The 27,342-nt window shown below is 41.5% G+C and overlaps 1 protein-coding gene across 1 annotated transcript; it reads left to right on the top strand.

Annotated features, from left to right (window-relative positions):
• Positions 1-3,592: 3,592 nt before the first annotated feature.
• On the top strand, positions 3,593-26,746 carry TNFSF11 (TNF superfamily member 11). Its single transcript, XM_059839079.1, has 5 exons — positions 3,593-3,868; positions 12,130-12,297; positions 19,025-19,070; positions 19,153-19,251; positions 24,426-26,746. The coding sequence occupies exons 1-5, from the start codon at positions 3,650-3,652 to the stop codon at positions 24,845-24,847; spliced, it is 954 nt and encodes a 317-aa protein (XP_059695062.1). The 5' UTR covers positions 3,593-3,649; the 3' UTR covers positions 24,848-26,746.
• The last annotated feature ends 596 nt before the right edge of the window (positions 26,747-27,342 follow it).

The following is a 27,342-nucleotide window of genomic DNA, read 5'->3' as shown; positions in this document are numbered from 1 at the left end:
GACTTTGTTTAAGGGAACTTTTGTGTGTGTCATTAGTCCCCACACAACCCAAAGAATGACACATATTTTAAGAAAGTATTTTTATTAGGCCCACAGAGACAATTGTGTAAATGAGATATTAGATAAAGCAGATTATTTTTCATGCAGATGAACTATTCTTTGAGCCCAAAGTATAGAGAAAATATGAAAGTAATTGTAGCTCATTACTTTGAATTCTATTTGATTATCTTAATCAGTCAGACATTTGAGAGAAAAGTGTTTTTTATTTTGGGACCAGAGGGTGATCCTGACCCTATTAAGAGTATAAGTGGTGACAGAAGTGGAACGATCAGAGCAAACAGTAATTGAAGATCAGCAAGACTCGAGAAATAAGGAAACCCAGAAGTCTTTGTCAAATTCATCTGATATGAAATCTGGTATCTGATAGAATTGCACATTTTGGTTCTCTGGCCCACCTTTGGTCTTGCAGCGTCAGGATTGCAAGGTTAGAGATGGAATAGGTGTTTTGAGAATATAATTTTCCAACTAGTAACTGGGTGTCTTTGTTCTTTCCTGATGAGGTATCCTATGCTGGATGTTTGGTTTCACCCACAGAGCTCCCTAAGAGCAGTGAATGCATTCAGTGCTGCCCATGGCATTTCAGAATGCTCAGGTGTAGGATCTGTATATATTGGTGGTTCTGCTGGAGCAGGTGTTTATCACAAGGGCTATGGCAATATTTGGATATGATTTACCTGAGCTATCTGGCTCTAGCCAGCATATACTAGTCTGCCAAAACTTGCTCTCTCCGTGATGGAGCTAATGATAATGAGTGTGGTTGGAAGGGAAGGATGGGTGTTTTTAGGAAAAATAATTTCAAGGTATGATTTTCTTCCAATATAAGCTACAACTTGTTAACATTTTCCAGTATACATTTCTTGCATATTGTGGTATATGATACCCACTAGGGGATTTCCTCTCTGTATTGTAGTAAGTTTGGAAAAGGTTTAGGTGGCTTCTTCAAATATGCAATCCTAGCAGAGTGTCAGTGTTGGATGAGCATCATCTGTAGCTTTGTGAGGGCGTGTCAGGAGTGCTTTCCTCAGAGCAAATGAGGTGATGTCTGTGGGCTATATCAGTTTTTCTAGTGTGTTTTGGATAGCTGAGGGTTTGTGGAAGGAGGTGTGTTGGTCTGTGGATTTTCTGCATATGGTATTTTGACGGTTGCTATTTTTTATGTTGACCTTGGTGTCTAGAAAGTTGGTGCTGATGTAAGTTTTCCAAAGAGTTTAATGGGCAATTCTGGTTGTTGGATTTGTGGTAGAAATCAATGAGGGAATCTAAGTTTTCAGTACAAATGTAATTTATGTACCCCTAGCATATCCTAGGAACCTGCGTTGGTTTGGTGGGAAAATGCATTACGTGGGGTGACGCCTTACTGATGTCCTGGATGAAAGTACCTGGGTGCTTGTAGTTGCACCTGAGATTTTGTGAGGGTGAAATGGTTCTGGATGAACATGAAACAGATGGGCTTGATTATTCAGTGTCAAGAGACAAGACACTTAGGGTCAGCAGTAATGGTTCCCTGGCGTAGCATATGATGGCAACACTAAAGAGGCAGAGAAGATAGTTAACGAAGCCAGTAGAGAAGATAGTTAATGAAGCAGCAATCCTGGAGGAAGCATATTTGTCTGGAGAAAGTTGCTTTCATATATGACAAAATATTTAAAGATGGTGTCTGCAGATCTTCATAGCTCTTCACTGAAAGTCTCCTTCTGTTTTCTTCTGCAAGAATCTAGAAGAGCACCTTAAGGGGGAAAGAGCTAACATAAATTTTTCCCATTTTCATTAGGAAGAAATTTGAAGTCTAGAGTGAAAAAAGCCGAGGTCTTTCTTGAGTTCCTTCTCATAGGAAAGCATAAAAAATCATGTGACGGCATCACTGATACTATCCTAACTTCTCCTTTATCAATTGTTTAATAACTAATTGGTGAGTGGCTTCTAAAAACTATATAGACCCTTAAAAACTCCCATTTGTAGCTTTTAAAAAATTGTTTCTGAAAGAATTGTTTTTGTAGACCAATGTAAAATTGATTTAGGAGGGTGCAGCTCACTCTAATTTGAGATTATTTTCATGGTTATTTTACAGGTGGTGGTGGCTATTTTGCCTTTTTTTTTCTTCTATAAAAGTTGAGACACAGTTACAGGAACACTTCCTCCAATTGGACTACAGACCACAATGCTCCCAACATTTCCAAGAATAAAAGCAAGCATTTACAAAAAAGAAATAGTGGTAGATACTCAGGCTTGGGGTATTCCTCCCAATGACTTCGTGGTAGGTGATGTTGAGATGCAGGTTCCCTCATCATTATTTCTCAGGTGTTGTCTTGCTGGTGAAGGAATTGCCATTGCACTATTTGGGTTCAGGGTTAAACATCAGTTCCTTCTGGTAGCGATTTGTTGCATGGTGGTTTGGTGAGTTCCAGTTTCCTTTACCTTTTTGGAGCTCATAATTACGTCAGGTTCTGTCAACCTCTCAGGAAGGTAAAATTTTCTCAATTTCTTAGATAAGAGAGACCTAAACAGGATATTGTGTCATGTATTTGAGTTGAAATACAAACTTTTTTCTACAGACAAGATGACCTGCAAGATGGATCTGTGTCATTCTTCCACATTCCTCAAAGCCTTAGCAGGACTTCAACTCACTTTTTTATCTGGCCTGAACAGGACCCCGAGAGGACCACAAGGAAGAAAACAGCTACAAACTGTAGCATGGCTTTATGAAGAAGAGGTTTGGTATTGAATGTAAGCTGAGACATGGAGAACACCAGAAGGTGTTCCTAACTAAAGGCTCAGAAATGTGTCTCTAGCAGCCTGGCTGCATGTGGCAGATGAGGAGACTCTGAACTGGTTTCACTGGCAGCCAGGTACCAGCACATCTCTGCCATGTCTTTAACCCCTTCCTTTAACACGATTTTGAACAGCATCGCTCCTTTGGACAGTGCAAGACAATAGCACCTGGGCTTATTTTAGCCTGGCTGGAGTGAGGAGCGAGTGAGACTGGGAGGGGTTAGCAGGCCTTCGGTTCCCTGAGGGCTTGGACCCACCAAAGGGGCCAGGGGATGTGCATCCGAGGTGCACGCTGACTTCAGACACCGGGAATTTAGGGGAAAGGGACCCTGCAGATGCAACCAGGGGCTCAGGGAAGCCTCGGCTTGCGGGGCCGCCTGGGTGGAGCGCAAACCTGAGTGGGGCAAGGGTGCGGAGAGGGCAGGAGGCGGCGGAGGCAGGGCTGCCCGCGGTGCTCACCCCAGAGGCGCGGAGGAGCAGGACTCCGCTGCGCGGGGCGGAGCAGCGCCGACCGCATCCCCGGGCGACCTGCCCGGCGGCGGGGGCCAGGGCACCGGGGACAGGGGCGGGCCCGACCCGGGCCGGCGGGGGCCGGTCTGTGCTCGGGGAGGCGAGGCGAGGAGGGGGCGGCCGTGGCGCGTGTGGCGGCGGGCGGGAGGGAGGGAGGAGGAGGAGGGCGACAGGGGCGCGCCGTCCGGGGCTGATTGGCCGCCCCGTTTATAAGAGGTGCCCGGCCGGGGCGGCGAGGTTGTTTGCTGGCGCTGGGGAGCTCGGCGGAGCCGCGTGTGGAGCCGTCGGAGCGGAGCGGAGCGGAGCTGCGATGCGTCGCGCCAGCCGAGACTACACCAAGTACTTGCGCGGCTCCGAGGAGCTGGGCAGCGGCGCCGCCCACGAGAGCGCCCCGGCACCGCCGCCGCCCCCGCCGCCCGCGCACCCGCACCCGCCGCCCGCGTCCCGCTCCCTCCTCGCCGCCCTCGTCCTCCTGGGGCTGGGGCAGGTGGTCTGCAGCGTCGCCCTCTTCCTCTACTTCCGAGCTCAGGTAAGCGGGAACTGGCGCGGGCGCTTCCCGCTGAGGCAAGTGCGGCCGCCTCGCACCCTGCAGAAGAGGGCAAGGCCCTCGCGTCGGTGTGATCGAGGGGATAAATTAAAGAAAAGCAAACCAAAAAGTATTAGAAGACGCTTATCTGTCTCTAAAGTTGATCCAATTCTGAGAGGGGTCGGGCCGATGGGCTCCCAGTGCCCTGCCCAGCGTGTGCTGTGCCCTGATCACTGAGCTGCTCAGTAGGAGGGGTTCCAGGTAGCGCTCCGGGCATCGGGTGCGTTTTGGGGTACCGGCCTATGAGGTTGGATATGAGGGGTTTCCTGACTCAAAAAGCAGTTTTGTCATAATCCTTCATCTAAAGTTTTGCAGGGCTTTGGTTTTTAATGGTCAGCTTTCAGTTATCCACTGGAGAGAATTTTGGTATTGGGTATTAGACAAAGGTTCTTCACCCAGAGGGTGGTTGGGCGCTGAAACAGGCTCTCCAGGGAAGTGGTTACAGCACCAAGACTGACAGAGTTCTGGAAGTGTTTGGGCAATACTCTCAGGCACGTGGTGGGATTTTTGGGGATGGTGCTCTGTGAGATCAGGAGTTGGGCTCGATGATTCTTGAGGGTCCCTTCCAACTCTGCATAATCAGTGATTCTGTGGCATGGCTGAGGTCTTTGGCTGCCTTAAATGTTTCACCAGCAGGAGAAATGACTTTAAGGACAGAAAGGATCGTCATGCAACACCACTCGTGACGGGTTTGTCACTCAGGCTGCGCAGGGGCGCTGCAGAGGAGCTGGGTTTGTGTGCACGTGGGCATCGGCCAGAGGTGCCTGCCGCTGGTCAGGAGGTTTTTCTGGGATTCTGGGGATTTCTGGGAGAGCCGCACCTCACCTGCCAGGTCTCAAGTGTGCCGGGATGCCTCAGCAGAGGCAGCGGTGCGTGCCGAGAGGAGCGCGGGGAGGTGTCGCTGTGGGGGCAGATAAGGTGATGAGCGGTTGGGCTTTCGGAGAGCAGAGGAGTCAGCTTCTTGGAAATGGCTCGGCTGCCTGGATTCCCTCGCTGCTGCATCTCTTACCCTGCAAAGCTGAGCCCTCTCGGAGGAAGTGGGGAGCTGCCAGCTAGTTGGTTCTCAGGGCTAGGTGTTAGATTTGTGCTGGGCTTTATTGTCGGATGCTAGCTAGTTCTGTTGATGTGAGTCTGACTGCCGTCATGGAAGTGGTGCTTCTGTTGTGTGTACTTTTCATTTGAAGTCGGCAGAGACTGGAAACCTGTTTCTTTCGGTTTACTTTCTAGGTAGAGGCACTTGATCTTGAGGTAGCAGGCTGGATTTCTTAACTAAGTGCACTCTGAAAGCAGGTGTTGCACAAGTGTATACCCACTTAATCAGATGAGTGACTGTCAAATAAACAGTAACGCTGCTGATAATTTATTATGCACACTAATTCATATTTTCTTACTGACAATGGCTTTGTGTTTTCTGTTTTTTCGAAAAATAAAATGTAACGGTGGTACAGCACTTAGTTGATCATAACTTGTATATTTCAGAAGAGTGACATCTAATTTCTGGGACTCATTGTAAAGTAGCTTAAAGCTACTTGTTTGCTTGACGGTGAAAAAAATTAATGCCTGCTTCAACTTGTGGCAGGGGAATGTTTTTCACTCCAGATGTTCATGAACCTGAAAAGACATTCTTGTCAAAACACAGCTCAGAGATGCACAGCTATGTGTGTTCATTAGGGGGCTCAAGAGCAATTGCAATCAAAACAACTAATCAAAGTGTACCCCCTTACAAAAGACTCTTCCTGATGGACACATAGGAAACCCTGACATGCACCTAACAAAGGGTAAAAAGAACCATAATGGCTATTTTTCTTCTGCTTCCTCGATTTTAAAAAATGGCACGGTTCAGGTGTGACTCTGCATTTGATAGCTTAATTTTCTTGCTAGCGTCTTGTTCCTGTAGATTTGGAGTTGCGCTATTGAATGGAGTCTTTCATAAATTTGAATTTCAAAAACGTCTAAAGAGGTGATATAACTCAATGTAGGCTTGACTGAAGTCATTGCCTAAAAAATTTTAATGGAGAAAATGTCATCAATGGAGAATAGAGCAATAAGTGTACCTATGAATTAAGTACATAATTCAGTATAAGAAGATAATGATAATTCATATTTGTTCACCATTTCTAATTGTGGAATAAAATAGATGGAAAAACATAGTAGGTCCTGCAGCAGTTAATTCTTATTTCACACTCTTTGAGATTTATTTTATTTAAATGGGACATGATCAGACCTCTTTCTTTTGGAAAGATTTCTGTGACATTTGATTTTATCAAGCTACTTCTATTTGGCCTTTTCAGTGTAAATTTCAGCTATCTACATTTGTACTTTAATAACAGAACTTAATTATTTTTAATTAAGTTTGTTGAAATAATGAGGCATTAGTAGAAGCTGTGCATGAAAAGATTTGAATTGTTTGCTTGGTAGATTAAGCAAATGTGAATTAGAAAGATTTGACTGTATAGGCTGATATTAAGAAATAATATATCTTAGAAGCTGTTTAAACCTTATCTAAGAGTCTGAGTAAACTCTGACTCAGTTTTACCACTCACATTTTGTCTGTATTCACATAAAATCATTTGGGCTGGATCATGACATCGTATAAGCTGAGACGATAGTTGAGGTTTTGGTTTTTCCTTAATTTTGTTTATTTTGTGGCTTGAGCATTTGGAATTTCACAAGACACATAACTAAGAGTGACACTAGGTTTTCACGGGTAAACACATGTTTGTGGCCAAGAAATAATGCAGTGCCATGCAAGTGAGACAATGAGCTGGTGTGGCAAAAAAGAAAGAAAAAAAGTAAGCAACAAGTTTGAATTTTACCAGTATTCCCATAATAGTGTACTGAAATGTAAAAACATTAGCATGTTTTATCTTTGCTTTTTGGTCTGTCCTGTGCAGTGTACTGAATCCAAGAAATTAAACAATAAAACAATGTATTGGTCTTAAGCATTTATTTTGCCTATACTTTGAGGAATATTTTCTCATTATCTATAAAAATGCCATGAAAATTTAGTTTAGATACTCAGAGCAGCTGGAGGTCATCACTCAATAGAGACTCATGCACAGCACAAGGTGAGAGAAGTATTTTCTTTAACTTTGACTGATAAATGCTGAGGTATGGTCTTCAAAAGCTTAGCATTTAAGCTTTTCTTTCTGGCCCATTTCCTTATTGCACTTAGATTTCAAAAGAGTAGAAATCTGGTCTAACACTGACTGAGCTGGAGGGCAGTGAAGCAAATTGAAAGTGCTCAAAATGAAATGTGGTGGTTGTGTGTCTAATGCCCACAGTTTAAGCTAGACCTCCAAGAGTGTGCACTTTTCTCATTAAAAGAAAGTCTGTACAAATTTTAAGCATTCTACCAGACTGAAGAGTTCACAGTTGGATAAATGGTGACCTGGAAGTCCAGTTTTTATTGTTATTTCATGCTTATGTGGAATTCTTGTGGTATGTTTTCAAACTATTACCTTTCAGACTTCAGATGAAGTTTGGTGAGCGTTGTGGCTAACAGAAAAAAACAGCTTGCTGGGGATTGTTAACATCTTTCAGAAGCCTGAAAGAGCCCTTTCTTGGTGCTGAAGAAAGGTCAGGAAGTGCAAAGTGATATTTGATAGTCTGGAAAGTGGTTTAAGTTTGAAAAAAAGTACAAGTGTAGATTTTAAAGATTTATTGTAAGGCGGAAGGAGGAAGTATTTAATGCAATATTGTAACAGTGCATAATTGATGCGAAATTTAACAGTAAAGGTGGGTGGAATGTATTGTGTCTCTTAAAACCAAACTGAGTCCTTTTTACATCAGAAAATTGGTTCTTAATTCTGTAAGAATTAACTCCATGGTGCTGGAGTTCATTTTGTCTGCCCTGAAGTGGCTGAATAGAGTCCAGAAATGCAACTAGAATGATGAGAGATGCTGAAAGCTGGTGGCACTGAACAGTCTGACCTGATTTCAAGATCAGGTAAAGCAGATATTAAAAATAAGCTAGACACTCCTCTCTTTAGTTTAATTCCTCTAGGGTATTTAGGATACTTCATACTTTATAAAGCTTTCTCCTTTAGTTGTGTTTGCATCTTGATATTTCTTCCAGATATTAAATCTTTAAGACTTTTTGCTGAAGGTGCCATGCCCTGCCCTGCAAGTTAGCAAACTGCTTCTGGTATTTCATCATGATTTTCTAATTCTTTAGAAGTTCTTCTCAAAACTCTCTTGGAAATTTTTCTGTGCATCACTACTTCCCCAGTTTTGATCTCAGTGCTGGGTAGTGCTTGTTTACAGCCATGGCAGTTCAGTGCCTGTTCTTTGTAAAGGCTTATGTGCAGGATTTCTGAGAAGTCCTTTTCAGGCAAGTGAGCTGATTTTCATAGTTAAATGTGGTGAAGACTATTCTTGAAGGTATTCTTTGAAAAAGGTAAGGGCAGCAGGTAGGTTAGCTAGTCCCAAGATCAGTTTTCCCTTATCAAGCAGTAACTCTGGAGACTTGCAGTTTTTGTCAAGGTGGGCTGCACAGCTCCAAGTTGCTGAAACCATCAGCTGCAGTGCTTCCAATCTTTCACCAAGTTGCTGAAACCATCAGCTGCAGTGCTTTCAATCTTTCACCTCTAGGTGCAGAGATGCTTTATTTCTGTCTTAAGCCTTGAGCAGATAAACTGTAAACTGAGCAAGGGATTCTGTGCAATCTGCTGTTACTGGTGTGATACAGCATTGTGTGACACATTTGAATGCTTGCTGATAGCAGTTAGTCTATGCTGGCATGATTTGTCATGCTGGACACTTTGGCCTTTACAAATTTCATTATTTTTGTGCTGTAAAACCTAATGTTCTTGCCTGTAATTCAGAAGATGTGTTTTAAAAAATACAAAAATGGGATAGTAGTCTCTGTCAGGTAGAATTATTAATACAAAATGGTATTTATTGTCAGTTATTTTCTGTAACTTTCTGTGTTCTATTCTGTGAATTATGTAGAGGGGAGAAGACTCAGATATCCAGATCTTATTAAGAGACATCAGTTCAGTCAGGTATCTAATGATCCCAGCATGAGAGGCTGCATTCAAAATAAAGGGCCCTATTTTGGGTCCTTTGGTACCAGAAGTGTATCAACAAACCGGAAGGTGCTCAGCAGAAAACCACTGTGACAGGTAGGAGCCTTCATGTATAAAAGAATGGAGAGCTGGATTCTTTGACAAAGAAGGTGAGGGAAGCCAATCACTGTTTTTAGCTATCTGAAGACAGGCTTTTCAGAAACTTGCAGCAAAAACAAGAAGCACAGTCATAAATTGCACCAAGGATGTAAAACCCAAGGTTTTTTTACACACTAGAAGTAGTGAAGTTTTAGGACAGTTTGTCCAGAGAAGCTGAAAGTCGTCCTTGATGGACATTCCCCAAAGCTTGTCTAGAAAAGGCCTTAACCCACCTGGCCTGAATTACAAGTTGGCCCTGCTTCAAGCAGGAGGCTGGACTAGAGACACCCAAGGTACCTTCCAACCCACGTCACTCTGCCTTAACTGCCTTTTAGCAGCTGTTGGTAAACATTTTGTGCTTCTCTTTTTTTTTATTATTTCTTGATATTTTATTTATTATTTATTACGTTTAGTTTATTTTAGTTGATTTTCTGGGCTCTGAATGCAAGTAGAACAGAGTGTGAGGGGTGCTTGGACAGTGCAGTTTTACAGGCAGTTGAAGCTGGTGCTGCCTTTCTGATATTTCATTCTTATGCCTATCCCTGGACTGACTCTGATGCTTATCTGATATATATGGAGTGACTTGGTTTTGGGGAGCTAATCTTAAAGGAAATTAGGCCAGCAAAAATTCTTCCCTTGTTACTGATTTAGAAGAGGAGACTGAAATCCAGGAATTAAATTCTGTGGTGAAGGGGGTGAGAGCAGAGAGGTGCTGGTTTAGATCTCCTTATGCAGTTAATGAGGCTGCACTGCACTAGCTGACTTCAGAAGGCATTAGTGTAGGTTTTTAGCACTTAATTCATAGAGCTGCAATGGCTATACACAGATTTTTTTATGGGGATTCAGCTGTGTCAGGCCATCACAGGAAGATGTTACTGCCTCCAAGCCATTCTGTAACTCATCACTACCCCTCTGGTCAAAGCTGTGGCATCTTATGATCTTCAGGTGAACCTTCTATGACCGGTTTCATTCCAGATCTGCAGGGATGACTGAGACAGCTAAACCAGGCTGCAGGATCTGGCACTGGTCTGGATTAACTGGGCAAAGAGCTTTCCATATGGAGACTTGAGCAGAAGGGTGGTGATGGAGAAGGCAGCATTTGGTTCTGCTGTCTGTGCAACAAATGTCTCTCTGCTGTGTGCTACTGTAGGGTGGCTGCCTGGGTGGTGTAGATTTTAATTCAGCTCTCCAATCCTAACCTCACACTTCTAAGTTAACTAATTTCTTTTGGTGGGGGGGGGGTAGGGAGTTGAATTTATGTTCCTGTGAACAAATGATATGCTTGATTCACCCTAGCTGTTTTGTATTGTGAAAAACTTCCTTTTGATATGGTGTTTTGTTCAGCTCTGTGTTAAAGGAAACTGAACACTAGGCGCCATCCATAATATCTTGGTATTTCTGCATTGCAGTTACAAATAACCTTTTGTAATTCTCAGGTAAAAGTGTCCTTTCCAACTAAAGAAAGACAGAAGTCCATGTTCTTAAATAGGCCAGCTGATACACTTAGGGAGCCTAGACTAAGAGTTTGGGTGCAAAAACCCTTCTTTAAGCCTGAAGTAAAAGCAAAATAAATGCGAGTTGGGTGCGGTTTCTGGGAGTCCTAGGCCATCTCTGAAAGATGTTAATCTCTTCAGTGTAATGGATTTGGAGTGTGTGAAAAAAAAGGGGTGAAATGGTTTAAATAGTTTGTGTGCATTAAAGTGCTGTCATGGTACAATCCTAATCCTTGGATTATCTTCCAATTTATCTAAGCAATAGAACACAGGATTTAAAAGTATACTTGATTCCGTCACAAAGACCAATTGATAAAAATGTATTGCAGATATTCTAAACTTACCATGCCTTGCCCAATGATGCAGAGGTGTCTTGTGGTGCAGTTTAGTCATCTTTAAGTCTTTAACTTTTGCTGTCTTGCTGTCTTTGGGACTATTTCACACAACAATATCTCTTGCCACTGTCGTGGCTTAATCCCAGCTGGCAACTAAGTGTTAGACAGCTGCTCACTCCCTGATGGCATTCTAGAGAGAACTGGAAGAGTAAAAGTCAAAATTCATGAGCTGAGATAAAGAAAATTTAAAAGGTAAAGAAAAAGCTGTGCGCACAAAGGAAGCAGAATATGAAGGCAGGTGTTTAGCCATCCCTAGGACAGTGACTTGGGAAGACAAATGCCATCATTCCAAATGTCTCCCCTTTCCACTTTCACCCACCTTTATAATTGGAACGTGCCATATGGTCTGGGGTATCCCTTTGGCCAGTTCTGGTCAACTGTCCAGGCTGTGTCCTGTCCCAGCTCCTTGTGCACCCCCAGCCCTCTCTCTGATGGGTTGGGGTGGGGTGAGAAGCAGAAAAGGCCCTGACTCACTGTCAGCCCTGCTCAGCTGTAATAAACACATCCCTGTGTTACCAGCACTGTTTTGGTCACAAATGCAATACACAGCCCCATATCATCCACTGTAAAGAAAATGAACTGTATCCACAATGAGTGCATCCATAAAACCGTTTCAGTGATAGCTGACAGACAGCTTCAGTGATGTAATTTCAGTGGTAAAATGGTTTCAGAGACAACTTCTGTGTCTTCTCTTGAGAATGACGTGCTATGCACACACACACATACTTTCCCCAAGTTTCTCTACTTGACATTCATGTGTCATCTTACAAACAATAGCTTTTGAGGTAAGATAACTCTGTGTGTTTCCTGCTAAAATAACTGTGATGTTGCCCTGAGTGGTTGAAACATGGAATTCAAAATTATTGACTTTCCCTTAAGTATGGGGCAGTCTTTCAGGATTTATCTTTAATTTTTGAAAGTCACATATCTAGTCTAAGCTAATGAAATAGGCAGCACCAGGAGATAATTTATTCTCCTATCTTGCATGTTTGTTGGATGAAATTAGCCCTGATGTTGGGTACTTTTTCTCTCTACACTGTTTATAATGAGAATTTAGATAATAAACTTAGCAAGGGGCTAAACTTTTAGGTGGTTGAAAATTGTCTCTGACACTTAGAACTGTGGTTGTGCTTATGTTTTTGTTTCAGATGGACCCTACTAGAATTTCAAAAGAACATGCACACTGTGTCAGAACACTTTTTGGACACCAAGAAAGTACAGATTTGCATGATGCCTCCTTTGAAAGTCAAGAAGCGAAGTTAATGCCAGAATCCTGTAGAAGTGTGAAACAGGCTCTCCAAAGGGCTGTGCAGAGGGTAAGTGGCACAGACAATTCTTTCTTTATTTCATGGTCCTGTTGAAATCAAAACATTTTTTCCAAAATCTTTATTCAGAGGTAAGTTCTGTAAGTTATTTCCTGGTGTTTGAGTAACACCTGGTGTTTTATCCAGGACTGTATTGTATTTGCTGATGAACCTGGTAGTGGCTAACCAATTCTGTATTCAAGCACATTTTATTTTTCTTTTAATAAAGGAAGACTTGAAGTTGTACTAAGAAAGCTGATTGAAGTTAGGTGATTAGCCATTCTGACATTTGGATGGGCCTGAACAGTAGTCATTTATGCTAATAGGTGTATAGGTTTTCCAGATGCTAGTAACAGGTGTCAGTTCCACATTGTTTTCAAGGGAATCTTACAAACAAGATTCTCTTAAAATCATCAGCAAGCAAAATAATGCCTGAAGGAAACGGAGATAGCATTTGCTCTCATTTGCTTTTGTTTCTTACTCTGCAGTCCAAAGTGAGGGTCAGTTCCTGCTTTGGTTTTGCTCACGTTGCCAGTTCTGTGTTCTGTGCAGGCCATTCTCACATTGGCAGAAGACCTACTTGGCCATAGTGTGATAACTGGGTGGTCTTTGTCCAGGAATTGAAAATAACAGGTTATTCCCAAACACAAATGACAAAAGAAGTCAGCCCTAATGAAGAAGCCTAGGCAAGCTGGAAATATGCCACAATCCCCTTTTATTGCAGTTACTGCCTTTGATCTCTTTTTGTGTTCATGATAGTGTTTAGTGCTAATTATGGGCTGTGTAACAGATGGATGTCTGCAATGGTATTTGGTTTTTCTGGCTTATCAGGCCCATTGCAACTTTACTGCCTCACATCCTCATAGGACTGGCAGTTTTTCATTAAGGATACTACATTAGATTTGAGCTGAACTCACATATGCTTTAGCATGAACTGTACTCGAGTTAAATTTACAGCATTTGAATTGTGCTAATGTATGTTACTCTTAAGTGACAGATCTTTCTGTGAACAAAACACAGACATAGGAGTCCATGTCTTGTCCCTTTTGCTAGCCACATCCTTCAGGAACTTAAGGGGGAAACAAAGGGTTATTTCTGTAGGATTAGTTCTTTCCTCCTGCATTTTTTAAAGCCTCTCATGCTGCACCTACATATGTGCTGTGTGCTGGGCTGCTGCTTCACTCATGACAGAGGAAGGAGCTTGTTACAGTAAGTCAATGGGGAGCCCTGTGTTCTGGTTATTTGCTGCTGGTTACTCAACAAAGGCACTGGCTTTAGCTGAGGCTTTGTATCCTGCCAGTCTGGATGGAGGGTAAATGCTGCAATGTCCGTGGCCAGGATAAGTAGTGAGTAGGGATAACTTTTTTGGCTTTTTATTGTTCTCAAACTAATGGATCACCATTAGTTTGAGAACAATAAAATTTCCCTTGCCAAAGTAATTAGACTCTGAATTTCCTTTGAATGCAATGGAGTTTATTAAGCAGCTGCACCAGTGGTCTGGATGCTTTGTCATCTTGTATCAATGACAGAGAAAGAAATAGATAGGAAGGTGGTGACCTGAGGCTTTTTACATCTTGTTGTTACATCAGAGAAGTGAAAGTAACAGTGTCAAGGCAGAATTATACTTTATCATCATTTGTAAATTCTGCCTTTTAGTCACCCTGCAACAATGAAGAGCAGACCTGCAGCTGTAACTTCCTTGCAGTTGCACACACTTCTCTGTGTGTGGATCCAGCTAATGTGACTTAACGGAGGTTTCCTGTTGTCTGTGCTTTCTTGGCTTTCCTTAAGGAGAGTAAAGAATCTAACTTATGTGTGTTTGAAGAACTAGTATCCTTATTTGAACTGGCAGCATGCTAAGTGACTAAAATGGGGCATTTCAAAATACCATTTATGTTTTTTGATTTTTCATTATATTGTCTTTTGCAATTCGAGCTGTTCAGGAAATGAAAATAGACAAATTTCTTTTGCTCAGGTTTATGGTCTGGTTACAGCTTCTAGCTTCCTGTGCCTGCTCTCATCGGTTTTCTTTGCACACCTGTAGGCAGAGTGCTTAAATGTAAAGCAGAGATTGATGTTGAAAGTGGAAGTGCTCTTATGAAAACCAGTGTAGTAGAGCTGCAAGGTCCAGTCTAGAAATACTTGTCTCCTGATAAAGTAATAGTTTTTTTCTTTTAATCAGAATCTAATGATTGATTCCTTAACATATTCTGCGATAAAAATTCTGTTTAAGGAGCAGCTTACTAAGTAGAGAGAATATTTTCAATATTGCATGTAAACTTTCAAGCAGACAAATAATATACTTTCATAGCCAGTCTGTTTGCTTAATTTTTTTCCATGTAACCCTAAAAAGCTTTTGGCAGTCCAGATGCTCTAACCACAGTCCTTGTGAAGTCTGTTATGAGCCTGAAGTAGAAAAGACTACAAACATATCTTGGGTCGATCCATAAGTAACTTTGCTTGGCAGTGCTCCCAGGTTCTAGCTGCTTGTGCAGTTCAGGCATAAGCTGTTCTCCCACATGGCAACAGAGTGCTTTGCTAGACCTCCAGGGCAGCATTTATAAAGAGATCTATATACTTAGCAGACATTTAAAGAGCACATAGTTATGGACTGAGTAAAGGTTTCACAAGTGATTGCTGTAAGTTGTTAAAATTTCACCTGCAATTTTGTAGGTTTCCATCCTACAGTCTTACATGCCTTTTTTTTTTTTCCTGCAAGCAGTAGACTACTCATTTGGAGAGAGGTTTTATTGCTGGTCTCTAAACTACAGTCTGATGAATATAGGTTCATGTACTTTTTATTTTACTTCCTTCCTGATTAGCATTCTTCAAATTGCTGAATTTCCGGCAAGAGAATCAGATGCTTCTTCCTGGTATCAGCTGTACTTAAAGCACTTGGTAATAAAAGAGTCAAGTGCTTTAGAGAAGCTTTAAGATCACATCTGAAGCAATAAGTGAGTGTTCAGAAGTTCTCTTCTCATTGTCCTCTAAAGGCTACTTAGAGCTGCTCAAGGTATATATTTAGATAAAAGCTAAAGGAGACTAAAAGCCTTTCACAAATGTCATGTCTTCAGGTGTAGCCTTGTCTCTGCATCCTCAGCACTGGACATAAGTTCAAGAGCAACAGATATTTTTGCAGCCTGCTGTGGATGGGGTAGAGAGCAATTCCCAACTTCCCAGGCACTTAAAACATGATTTTTAGCTTTAAAATGAGAAGGTTTTGGAGTTTCTTAGTGGCCTCTCTTTTTTTTTTTCATTTTTGTGACTAACTCCTCGTCTGTTGTTTAAACAGTGAGTATGTGGAGGAGGTTGGAATGTGGGAAGCAGGCCAGCAGAGTTGACTTGGTGGGCAGTGAGCAAATGACAAAGGTGTACAAGTGCAGCTTGTCATAAGATCAAGAGTGGGGTGATTTTTGTGTACGGTTCTGCTAAAGATAAGTGAACAGCTTGGTATCACACATGCATCTGTGGATGGCAGTCTTAAGAGAAGTTGCTGGTAATGTTTTGTCAGCAGTTTTCGTGCCATTGTAGCAGTGTCTTAGTCACGGGTTCTGTTGAGCTGTTTCTGCCTCCTTAATGAGCCTCTACATTGTGAGTAAGTATGAGATACCTAAGAACATTCAGGAGCTAAAAAACACACTTGATACTTTGGTGATTTGAGAAATCACAGCTCTTAATTCCTTGCAGTAGGAATACCAGGGGATTTTATAATCCCATTAAGAGGCTACCTTCAAACATCCACTGAAAAATGTCTTTCAGGATCAGAAGCAAATACATAGTAAAATGATTTAAGGTAGGCTGTGTATCAGCACCTTTTAACTGTATGAACATCAAGTAAAAAAAAAAAAATCAAGAAGTCTTTAACTGCTTATTCTTTAGGAGGAAACCTAAAACTCTAAATCTGTTTTCTTGGGACTAATTAATGTGTTTTGTCTTCATTTTGGAAGCTGGGGCAACATAACAGAAAGAATATCAAACTTTGATGAGGCTGGTCAGAATCAAGTAAAGAACTTGACGCTAGTCTGGAGCTTAGGGAGCTGCTGGAGGATTTTGTTTTCTGGCCACAGTCTTGCCACTTCTGATCCAGTGAGAGGCTCACAGAAGAGTCAATGAGCAATTGGCTCAAACCCCACAGCCTTGGTGTTGTTAGTGCCATGATCTAACCAGTTGAGGTAATCATGAATTCCAGACAAGGAGAGTTGTGGACCCAAGTCCTCCTGCGTAGCTGTCCTGCTTGCTGAGTGGTGAAGCTACAGATGAACAGCACTGTGGGAATCTACAAAATTAGAGGGTTTTGGGAAAGCTTTACGTGTGCTTATAGTGGTTGGATGGAACCACTGTCAATATGCTTTTGCTTTGCGTGATTGGTCAAAAAAGTTATAAAGTAAGTTGTAACATTAAGTTCTTTGCCTGCTGCTTGGGATGTGAGCTGCTGGCATCTTCCCATTGTCATAACCATGTAATGAGACTGATGCTGAAAAATAAACCAGCTCAAGGCACGTTCCACAGCAGTCCCGTCCCATTCGTGCTTTGTACATAGCCCCCGGCCAGCGATACAGCACCACCACCAGTTAGAAGGAGAGCAGCTCAGACTGATTTCAAGAGGACCAGAGCCTTTCTGTGTCAAGAGGAGCTGAGTCAGGCTGCTTTGTTTCAGAAGATGAGGTATTCAGCTGCTTAAGCTTGAGCATCTTTGGAAATGTGCAGAAGCAGAACTGAATGCTCCTAAGAAAAATGTAAGTTAAAACTAGAATAGCAGTCCACCAATTCAGGGCTTTCAAGGGCTGAGCAATTATCAGTCATGGGATTTTTCTTTTGTTTTTTTTTTTTCTTAGTACCAAATCTAGATAATAGGAGATTAAAATGTACATGGTTCTTTTTGGATCTGCTCAATAGGCTTTCCAGGCAAGGACACTATGATGTCCTCCCAAAGGAAAGGATATTGAAACAAACTCCACATCTGAGAAGTTTCCACTAAGAAAGCAAGAAGACAAATATGTCTCTCCTTCAAGGGAAAAAGAACTGGGATAGGTGTGCTGCAATAATCACTGAGAGTGTGGTCTATCTCCCAGGCTCTTCTTGCCTTCCTTACATCCTGTTCTCTTCAGAGGCTTTTGTAATTTTTCACAGTACCTACTGCTTGCATTCTTTTGTCATCTTCCTATTTCCCACTCAAGTGTGGCTAGTGGCTGATGCTGATATGCAGCTCCTAGAATTGAACTTCATTTCTGTGCTCCTAGAATTGACATTGAAGTATGAAGATCAGAGAAGCAAAGTGAATGTAATGCGGGAAGTGGATGCGAGTTTTGCTGCTTTTGAAGTTGTGATTCTTCTGCTTTTCTTCTCATCTTTACAGCAAAAAGCATCTTCATGATTGTTATCTATGAAATCAGCATATCTCAGCTGAAGCATTATGCTTTGATAGTCATACTACAACTTCCACACTGCTGTGGCTTTTCATTTTGGTTTAACATTTAAACACCTACTGAAAGGGGAAAGTGAGAGTAATAAACGCACCAGCCAAGGCACTACATATTTCACTGTGGTTGCAAAACTACATAAAAGCAGGACTTCAGGTGTTTTCAGAGCAGGATTTCAAATTCTGAAACACCCCAGTGATTGAGAGCACAGTGGGATCTGGCCAAATCTGAGATGTATTTCATATACATGGACGCAATCAGGCAAACATCAGTGTGCGTGGCATAAAGATGAAATAAAGGACCACTCCGAGGTTCAAAGAGAGCTATCTTCAGCAAAATGTTTCCTTTTACTAAACACCTTCTTGACAGTTCCATGGTATGAGGTATTCAGAATAACAAACATATTACCCCTGTTTTTTAGAAAACAGATAGTCATGGGGAGACAGAACTGAGGGTTGAGCTCAATACTAAGACTCAGTCTAGGCTTGTAACAAGAACAGGCTGCTTAAATTTTGAAATCTGCTGTTTGTATCTTTTTCTCAAGAGGAGTAGAGGCATGAATGATTAAAAGCAAAATTTTTTGTGGTGCCTGATGTCTGCATTTTGTGCTGTTCTTGGGTCTGGGTAGCATAGTTCTTATTTATGCTAAAATTTATCTGCAGTTAAGAATTACATACTTTTGAAGTCTGGCACCCAGTCCCTTTGGTCCAGTGTGGATGTTGTTAATCCTTCAGTTCCTGCATACCTTGTTAGAAGTGAGCCTTGACTGTAAAGCCTTGTAGCCTTCCTTATTGGTGGCCAATGATGAAGCATGGAGGTTTTCATTCACCTCATCACAAATGAAATTCAGACTTTAGCTGTCCTTAGTTGTTAGAGTGATTACACACTAGTTCCCGTATAGAAATGCCTCTTTCTTTGCCTTTAGACTCCAAGTAATTAAATCAGTTCATAATTTCCACTGTTTGATGTGATGCCTTCTTATCAATCATTGTTCCATTATGCTTACAGAAATATTCCAAGTACAGTTAAGTAGAAAAGGTTTTAAATGTGCTGTCCCGACCAGAGTAAATCATGCAGTGATCATACATACTGGCATTTCTATCCGCCTTTATTAGAATTACCAAATGACTAGGTGTAATTTGATTCTGTGTGCCTGTTACATAAATTATCATATGTACATGATTCATATCCCAGACATCTGAATGTGCTGCAAGTGGAACAGTGTCCCCAGATACATGCACAGACCATTGTAAGTGTGCAAACTAAACATTGTTCCTAAACCAAGAAAGCATCAAAGCAATGTCTCCTTCTCATTTTAGGAAGTCCAGCGTGCTATGGGAAGAACGCCACCAAGACCAGAAAAAGGTAGGTATTGGTTTATGACTAAGCAATATTTTAGTTCCAATAAACTTGTCTTTTTGGGATAATGCAATTCTTTTATCTCTAGCTGCAATGGAGGCATTAGGACTTGAACTGTACAAGAGGAACAAACCTGAGAAGCAGCCGTTTGCCCATCTCATTATTGATGATAAGAATATTCCATCTGGTAAGTTTGATTTTTAAGTGAATGCTTCCAATACTAATATAAAAGTATTGAAAGTGGAGTATATGAAGATATTTCAGCAAAACAGCAACAGACTGGGACTTCAGAGATGGCTTTTGATAATGAGAATATATTGGATGCATTAAAGGATTTCAGAGGCAGCAGGAGTAGTGGTAAAAGGAGGGTGGCTCCCCTTTGTATCAGTCTTGTCCTGATTCGAAATGGCCTCCATTTCAAATTGCCCTTTTCCTTGACCTCTTGAGGGGCAAATCCTGCCCCTTTGTGCTGTCTTCAGGTGAGGAAGGAAGATCTACATTGAATGCTGTCCTCTAAAGTTTCCCATTTTCCTTTGGCCTGTAGGGCCCATCAGGAGTTTTTCAGTCCTGCTGGACACCAGCCCTGAGGATGCATGCATACATACAAGCATGTACCAGACCAAACATTGCCCAAGCTACTGAGCAGGGGGAAAAAATTGTTCTTGTGGCTTTTATCTGCCCCTGTGGTAAGAGGATGGCATTCTTTTATCTGGCCAGAGCTCTTATTTTCTGCACACAAGTATTCAGATGGCTTTGTGAATATCCTTGCTGGTACAATGTCAGGGAACAAGACATGAATCTGCCTTGGAACACTTTCCAGAGGAAAAGATTCATTTCTAACATTTTAAGATAGTGTTAGAACAGTTTTAGTTTTTGCCCTGGGGCACTGTCAGTTGGGATTTTTTGCTGTATTCTCGGTGCTGTATTCTCCACAGTTGGTACAGTCGAAGTAAACCAGAGTTTTTTCTGAAGCTGTTACGGTAGAGGATCTTAAGAAGGGGTGCATTGATCACCACTGTCTTCTTTCTCTGAAGATTTGTACGTTCTGCAGGGCTGAACTCATTGATAATTGAGCTATGCACATTGATTTTCTGTTTTATATAACAAAACCAAAGGGGAATGGTGTGTTGAAACTTGAAATCTGAGATTTTAGGAGCCTGCATAGTAATACCTTGCTCTATTTAAAGACAAAGCACTTCTGAACAGCTTCTTGCCTGGAGGGATAGGATTCTTTCAAGTGCATTGGCATTGCCACAATCCAGAGATTTATAGCAGAGAGCTTAAACAGCTTGTCAGATGGCAGTCAAACTTCCACAGGCTTTCTTGTTAGCTCAAATGCCTCCTGACAATCTTCTATTTTAGTCAGATTTTGGCTTTGACCTACTTTTCAGCAGGTCAGTAGTAGAGGATTCAGGATCAGTAAACTTGCCTTAGCATTTTATCTTTGGAAGGTTTCTGTTAATTTGCTAGTCATAGGAACAGATCACTTATCTGTGGAAGTGGAGTGTGTGTCAGTGTTACAGTCTGTGAAATCCACCTTTTCCCGTGTGGAATTTATTTGCTGCCTACCTGGATGTTGCTGTAGACTGTATTTTTACAACTGTAATTTACAGCAGCTGATAATTTTTACAGTTGTGCTTTGCTGCATTAGCTTTCAAGGGTGTGGCACAGCAGATCTATGGGTGATGGCCAGGGAGACATTGCTCTTTTTTTCTGCAGATCAACTCCTTGCCAGTGTGGTGAGCTGTGCATCTACTCCCCTCTGATCTGGCTTTTGCCTCTTTCAGAAGAGTGTTGCCAGGAGTTAATCCGTGAGCACAGCTTCTGCAGCCCTTGTGGGCATTGCAGTGAGGGGTTGCATCCTTAGGGATAGCAGGAGCCCTGAACCTGTTCTTTGTGAGGCACTTCAATATCATGCTCACTGGCATGAGGCAGTACCCATTTGGCTGGGTAGCACAGAGATTAGTGACAGGCATAAAGAAAGAAAAATTTGCCTGAGGGGTCACCAGGAGTTTTTCCTCTCCCATCTTGTTTTCTCTGACTGCATGCGGCAATTTCTATTTTCTTCCTTTGATTCTTTACCCTGCATGTCTGAAATCCATCTGAATTGTTTTCTGCCATCCCTGAGTGGACAGATCTGTTCTTAGTATTTTAAGGTTCTCTACTGTTGTCAAACTCATCCAGAATAAAAAATGCCAGGAGAAAAAAAAAAAGTCCTCATCACTGTCAAACAGGATTTTAAGCAGTTTTCTACTGAACACCCTTAATGAAGGGGCACTGAGCAGGGTCTGTGAGAGAACATTTTGCTTTGACTTGGTTCACAGTAATGTCAGGCCTCAGGTGGACTTCTGCAGCTTGGGAGATAGTGCAAGGGAGGGGGGAAAATGACCCTTCTCAGATTATTGTGTCCCCACCCACCCTTTGGCACTGAAGCTGTGGTGGTTTGGCTTGCTGTGTGTATTTTTTAGGTTTGCTGCCTTAGGTTAGAGCTGGATGCTTGCTGGTTGGTTTTTACCAGAGTTCACTATAAATGCTACCTAGGTTTTAAATGAAAACAGTGAATTTTGGTTTATAAATTGATTACCGAAATTAGTCACAGTTGAAAGGGGAACATTGCAAACAGAAATAAATATAAATGTTAAATATATCATTTGGGGTGTGAATTGATACCTTAAGCTGTCTAAGGAAATGCTGTAGTATTCTGAGCTGTTTACAGCTGCAGGTTTGACTTGGCTGCCCTTTGCCTCCAAAAGACTTTTCAGAGCAAACAGTACTTTGGTCCTTTTTTCAGGCTTTATTTATACCTGAAAGCGAGTAGGATGCAAACAAATTATCAAAACACGGCTCCTTTCTCTTCTGTTCCCCTCACATCATCTTCCTTCTTGCTAAATAATTTTATTTAACTAATTTGTATTAGTCGTAATTCAAGTTCACAAAAAAAGCTAGACATTGCTTTTTATTTATCTTCAGTTTTGAGAAGAAACATACATTATCTTGAATTCTTAAATAAAGCTTTTTGCCCTGTCTGGAAGGCTATTTTGTTCATTATCCCCCAGCCACTTCCTTCTCTGTCAACAGGACTTACTTTGTGCTGGTTTTTTCATGGTTCCAAAGTAAATTATTTCCCAGAAGATACTGTATTGCAGCACTTTTGACTGTCCCGTGCCTTGGGTTATGTGTCAGAGTTTCTGATACATAACATTGATGGACAGCAGATCTGGCACTTACACGCTCCAGTTTCCTGCACTTCCTGTGTTTCAGGGTCCTGCTTGTTTTGCTGTCTCCAAATGTAGGTGTGTTACCACCAGAAGTGCCAAGAACCTGCTTGCCTCCTTCCATTACAGGTTGCATGGCATAATCCCTACCGGAGCATCTTTGTGCTGTGCTGCTAGCTGTGGCACACCTCTTCTGGAGCTCTGAATTGTGGCAAAATGCCTGTCTGCCCCAGCACACATGATCACAGCATTATAGTCTAGCTTGGAAGGGACTTCCAGAAGTTATCTGTACAAATCCTTTGCTTGAAACAGAGAAGGTCATCTCCCATCATCTCTTGGCCTGTTCCCCTGAGCGTCCAAATAGTGTAACCAAAATTCACCCAGAGCCCCTCTCTCAGTTACAAGCGACTGTGGCACCTGTTTGCTCTCTTTTCCCTTCTTCAGCAGAACACCTTCCCACTGAGGATTTCTTCAAAATTGCAGCTTGACTGGCAACTTAAAAGTTGACTTGTCAGGTAAATAGAACCTGCCTGGTAACTACCCAGTGTGCCACCAGGCCATCATGGCATGCCTTTCTGTTCTGTCATGGGTGTGCGTTCCTGTCCTGTATCTAATGTGCCTCTCCTCTGACCCAGGCAGTGATTTCTTGCCTGTCCTCCTCATCTTGAAGGTAGCCCTCCCTCCATGGGGCAGTATTTCTCCCAGACTTAATGCTATGCAGATGAAGTTCTGTAATTTCCTCTGCTGTTCCCGGTGCTTCAGAGGTGCACTCTCGTACCCCTAACTCAGTATATTTTGCGGGTGAATAATTGCAGGCTAAGAGACTTAAGATCTTGTTGTCTTTTCCAGTTAATTGATGGATTTCAGATGGGTTTTTTTTTTTTTTTAAAGCACTGCAGAGAAGTTGGCTTCTCTGTCTGTTCTTGCTTTCATAATTTCTACCTGGCTGCACTAGACCCATAGGGGAGCAGCTACTTGTGATCTGCCTGTGACAGTGCTTTTGCTTATGTCTTTGTGGAAGAATGCCAGAAGGTTTTTGTTCTGGGCTGCTGTTAAAATATTCCTCTCACATGGAAAAGCTGGTTGCCCTTGGCAGTTAGGGGAGATTCATCTTAAATCCCCCTGTTCCCACTTCCCCTCCCTTTCTGCACAGACCCGGTGGGGTCCTGGGGCATGCCTCTGCCCATGCTTGGGGGAGAGGGCACTGTGCCCTGCTGGGTGCCCTGGAAAGTTTGCCAAGGATGCACTGTTTTGGTTCCATATTGGGAGAACAAGGTACTGAATATTTCAAGCAGGCATTTGGATGCACTGGGAAGCTGAGGTGTGAAGGTCTCTGGTTCCTACGTGAACCCACTGCTGTGGGAGGGAGCAAGTGGAGTCAGTCGTGTGTGCTGAAAATTACTAGTGGTTAGGGGGACAAGTTGGGCCACCTCCCATCTGTGGTGTTATGCCCTGGCTGTTACCCTGAATAAGAAAATGTTAGTAGCTGGTGCCTATCAGGAAGTTTGTCATAAATACTTGAAGTGCTGCGTGAAGTCTAGGCAACTTAGTGTGTAGTACTAAAGATACACAACTATACTGACTTTTCCCCATTTTTTGGTGTTATCAAACGAAAAATATGTTTACCTTTCTACGACTACAGTCATAAAAACATAAAATATGGAAGGTTTCATAAGCTTTCTCTTTTGGGAATTGCCAGTTCAGCATTTTTTCTGAATTTTTAGTTATTCCTTGTCAACGCCTACATGTTAAAGACCAGTAACAAGTTTTTCACATTCCCCTCAACTATTTGTAACTTGAATAAAGTTTTAGGTGGAATGCAATGCCTGTGCAGAGCTTGTTGCATGGTTGCTTAGCATAAACAAACTATAGGCCAAGCAGCTGTTTTGTACAATAGTCCAGCAGATGTTCTGCTGGGAGGCGCAGTTATAAGTACCAAGAAAGATGTGGGAATGTATGGTGAAAAGAGGGTTTTTTTGGTTTTTTTTTTTTTTTTTAGGAATTTTTAATCATAATTGCTTCATATCCACTTTAGCCTATAGAACTCTAGTTGCTGTTGGTTCTAAAATCATAGAGATTGCTTTCTAAATGTTGGGGTTTGTCAAATCTTTATAAATAATCCTTTTCTTTTTTTTTTTATCTCCAGGAACTCGCAAAGTGAACCTCACATCCTGGCATCATGACAAAGGCCAGGCGAACTTATCAAATATGACATTCAGTGATGGAAAGCTAATTGTTAATCAAGATGGATTTTACTATCTTTATGCCAATATTTGTTTTAGACATCATGAAACTTCAGGAAACTTGACTAAAAGAGGGCTTCAGCTGATGGTTTATGTGATTAAGACAAACCTTAAAATAAGGCGCTTTGATGTGTTGATGAAGGGAGGAAGCACCAAATACTGGTCAGGGAATTCAGAATTTCATTTTTATTCTGTAAATGTAGGGGGATTTTTTAAATTAAAATCCGGAGAAATGATAAGTATCCAGGTATCAAACCCATTGCTACTGGATTCTTCACAAGAAGCAACTTACTTTGGAGCATTTAAAGTTAGGGATTTAGATTGAATCTTTCTTTAGTGTGCTGAAAATTTGAGTTTTTAGTGTCGAAAAACAACTTGAAGGACTGAAAATCTTCTGCAACTCAATTACATCTGTATAAGCCATATATCTCTAAAGACATGTTTTTGTCCCATGCAAATTCCAGCGGGAATCCTGCAAATATATGGAAGGGCAAAATTACACAGTTCTCCTGATGCAGTCTTAAAGCAGTTTTACTTCATTTGTTTCCACTGGCCTCACTGGAGTCATTGTGCCTTTTGCATTGATGTAGTTGAAATCAAAATAATTAATGTTATTGAGCTTCTGTTGCCAAGTTTTGCCCTCGTTACCTTTGCTAGTTTTGGTGCAAATGTAGAGCAGGACAGAACTTGGCTCACAACTTGCTTTTAGGGCTCCATTTTGCTTGGGTTGAGTGTTCTGACCCTGAGACCGCAAAGATGGTGAAAGTGTGACTAATCCCATTGCATTTGATGTGGCTTTTCAGATGCTGAGTTAGGGCTGTTTATGCTTTGCTGGAATAGGGTTGGGGAGCTCAGACCATGGCAGAAATGGCTTGGAGAACACTTAAACAGTCCAACTTAACTGTTGCCTGATTAATAGGGCCATTCCAGGAAGAAGGGAGATCATCTGGTCTTGCAGTTCTAAAAAGTTAATTACAGGTCATGTTGTTATTGTTGCACAGTTAATTGCAAATATAGATTGTCAAAATATGACGTGCCTTTAAAGTGTTACTTTGTGCCAGAACCTGCAAATACATTTTTTTAAACAAAAAGTATGTATTTTTATATTCTGTAATATCTAAAGTTATATTTCAGGTGTAATGTTTTGTGTAAAAAAAAAATGTAAATTATATTGTCCTATAGTATTTGATACAAAATATTTAAAATCTCTTGCTGTTTGTATATTTAATGTTTTAAACTGTTTTTATGTACAGACATGTTAAACTTGTGCACTTTTTAATCCCAATGGGAAAAAATGCAGCTATAAGAGATTGTTTGCAATTAGCAAATGTAATATATATCTTTGTTCTTCTTAACTTAATACATTTCTTTCAAACTTGTCAGTATTGAGGGAGACGAAATCACACCAATGCCATGAGTAATTATACCAGAATGCTGGTCACTGGGTGCCTTTCAAAACCTGGAGGGTAATTAAGCTGGCATTATGTAAAAATGAAATTTAAAAAAAAAATAATACGTAGTAAGCCCTAGAAATGTTTTAGGGGTATTTATAGTTATTGAGCAGGCATATTTTCCTACAACAAAATCTGCCAGTGTTAAATCCTGCAGTTGAGCAGTAACTTTTTTATCTTAGTTTCCTGAAAAAGTGAAGCTTATGTCATTGCATTGCCTGTTCTTGTCTCCCAGTGTAGCTTTAAAACTCTGCACCCTTCTGCCAGCTTTGACAGATGAATGGCAGAGTTAAGAGATTCTCTTGCAGGTTTTATGAGGACAGACAGCTGAGAACACCTCAGCCATTTATACATTAGTCAGTGGCTGGCCACTGTTGACTTTAGCCAGGAGATGACCTGGGGAGACTCCTGCAGTGTGAGTTGTCGCTTGTACAGTGCTTGGCCAAGAGAGGTGGGTGGATGGAATCTTGGTGGGGGGGTGGTACAGGGGCCAGGGGAGAGGGCTGCAAATACTGAGGTGATATTTAGGGCACATCTGGACAGGGACAGCAACTTGTTGGGTAGGGGGATGAGGGCGGGTGTTGAAGTGTTTGTCTGCTCTATGGATGATGTGGGGAAAGCCCACTATTTATTGCAGTAGGAATCAAATCTGTAGGAATTGGGGCTTCATACAAATCCTCAGGCTTTTTTTTTTTTTTTTTTTGTTAAAGGAACCGAGTTGAATTCAAGCAATTATTTTATACTGTATAATAAACATTTCTTTTTAATGTTAATATTGTTTTCTTACAAAATATATTTCTAAGAAAAAACCAAACTTTGTTATTTCTTTATTTTCATGTGTACCCGAAAAATTCTAAAATTGAAAATTCTATTCACAATTCAGAATGTATCAGCTGGGTATGGTATAACTCACTCAAGAAAACAGGCATAAATCAACTATTTTTAGACAATTACTATGAATTTTATGGAGTTTTGATTTGGCTTCAGATCTACATACACCACTTTCAAGTCAGGTTGTATTTTTAGGGTTTGGAAATTCAGCTGAAAATGAAGGCTTCCCATGGTGTCTCACATCTAACATTGTCGGTTCAAACCCACAAATGACTGAGGAATCTGGGGCTCTTTTTTTTTTATTTTCAGGGGCTACAGGTCACAATTATTTTTTCCTACTATAAAGATGTCCAGTGGCAGGCTGGGAGAAAAATGTCTGTTCTGTGTCCTGGGGGTTTATTCACCCTCTGGGGAGGTAGAGATGGGGGTTCAAGTGGTTTGAAAGTAAAGTTAGACTTAATACCTGATTTTAGCAAATGCCCACAGATGGTGTGATGTGAAGGAGGGGAGCCACCAGCACTAAATGTCACCCAAATGA

Source organism: Haemorhous mexicanus, chromosome 2 (assembly GCF_027477595.1).
Source record: "Haemorhous mexicanus isolate bHaeMex1 chromosome 2, bHaeMex1.pri, whole genome shotgun sequence".
Taxonomy (NCBI): Eukaryota; Metazoa; Chordata; class Aves; order Passeriformes; family Fringillidae; genus Haemorhous; species Haemorhous mexicanus.
This window is presented reverse-complemented; position numbering and strand designations above follow the sequence as displayed.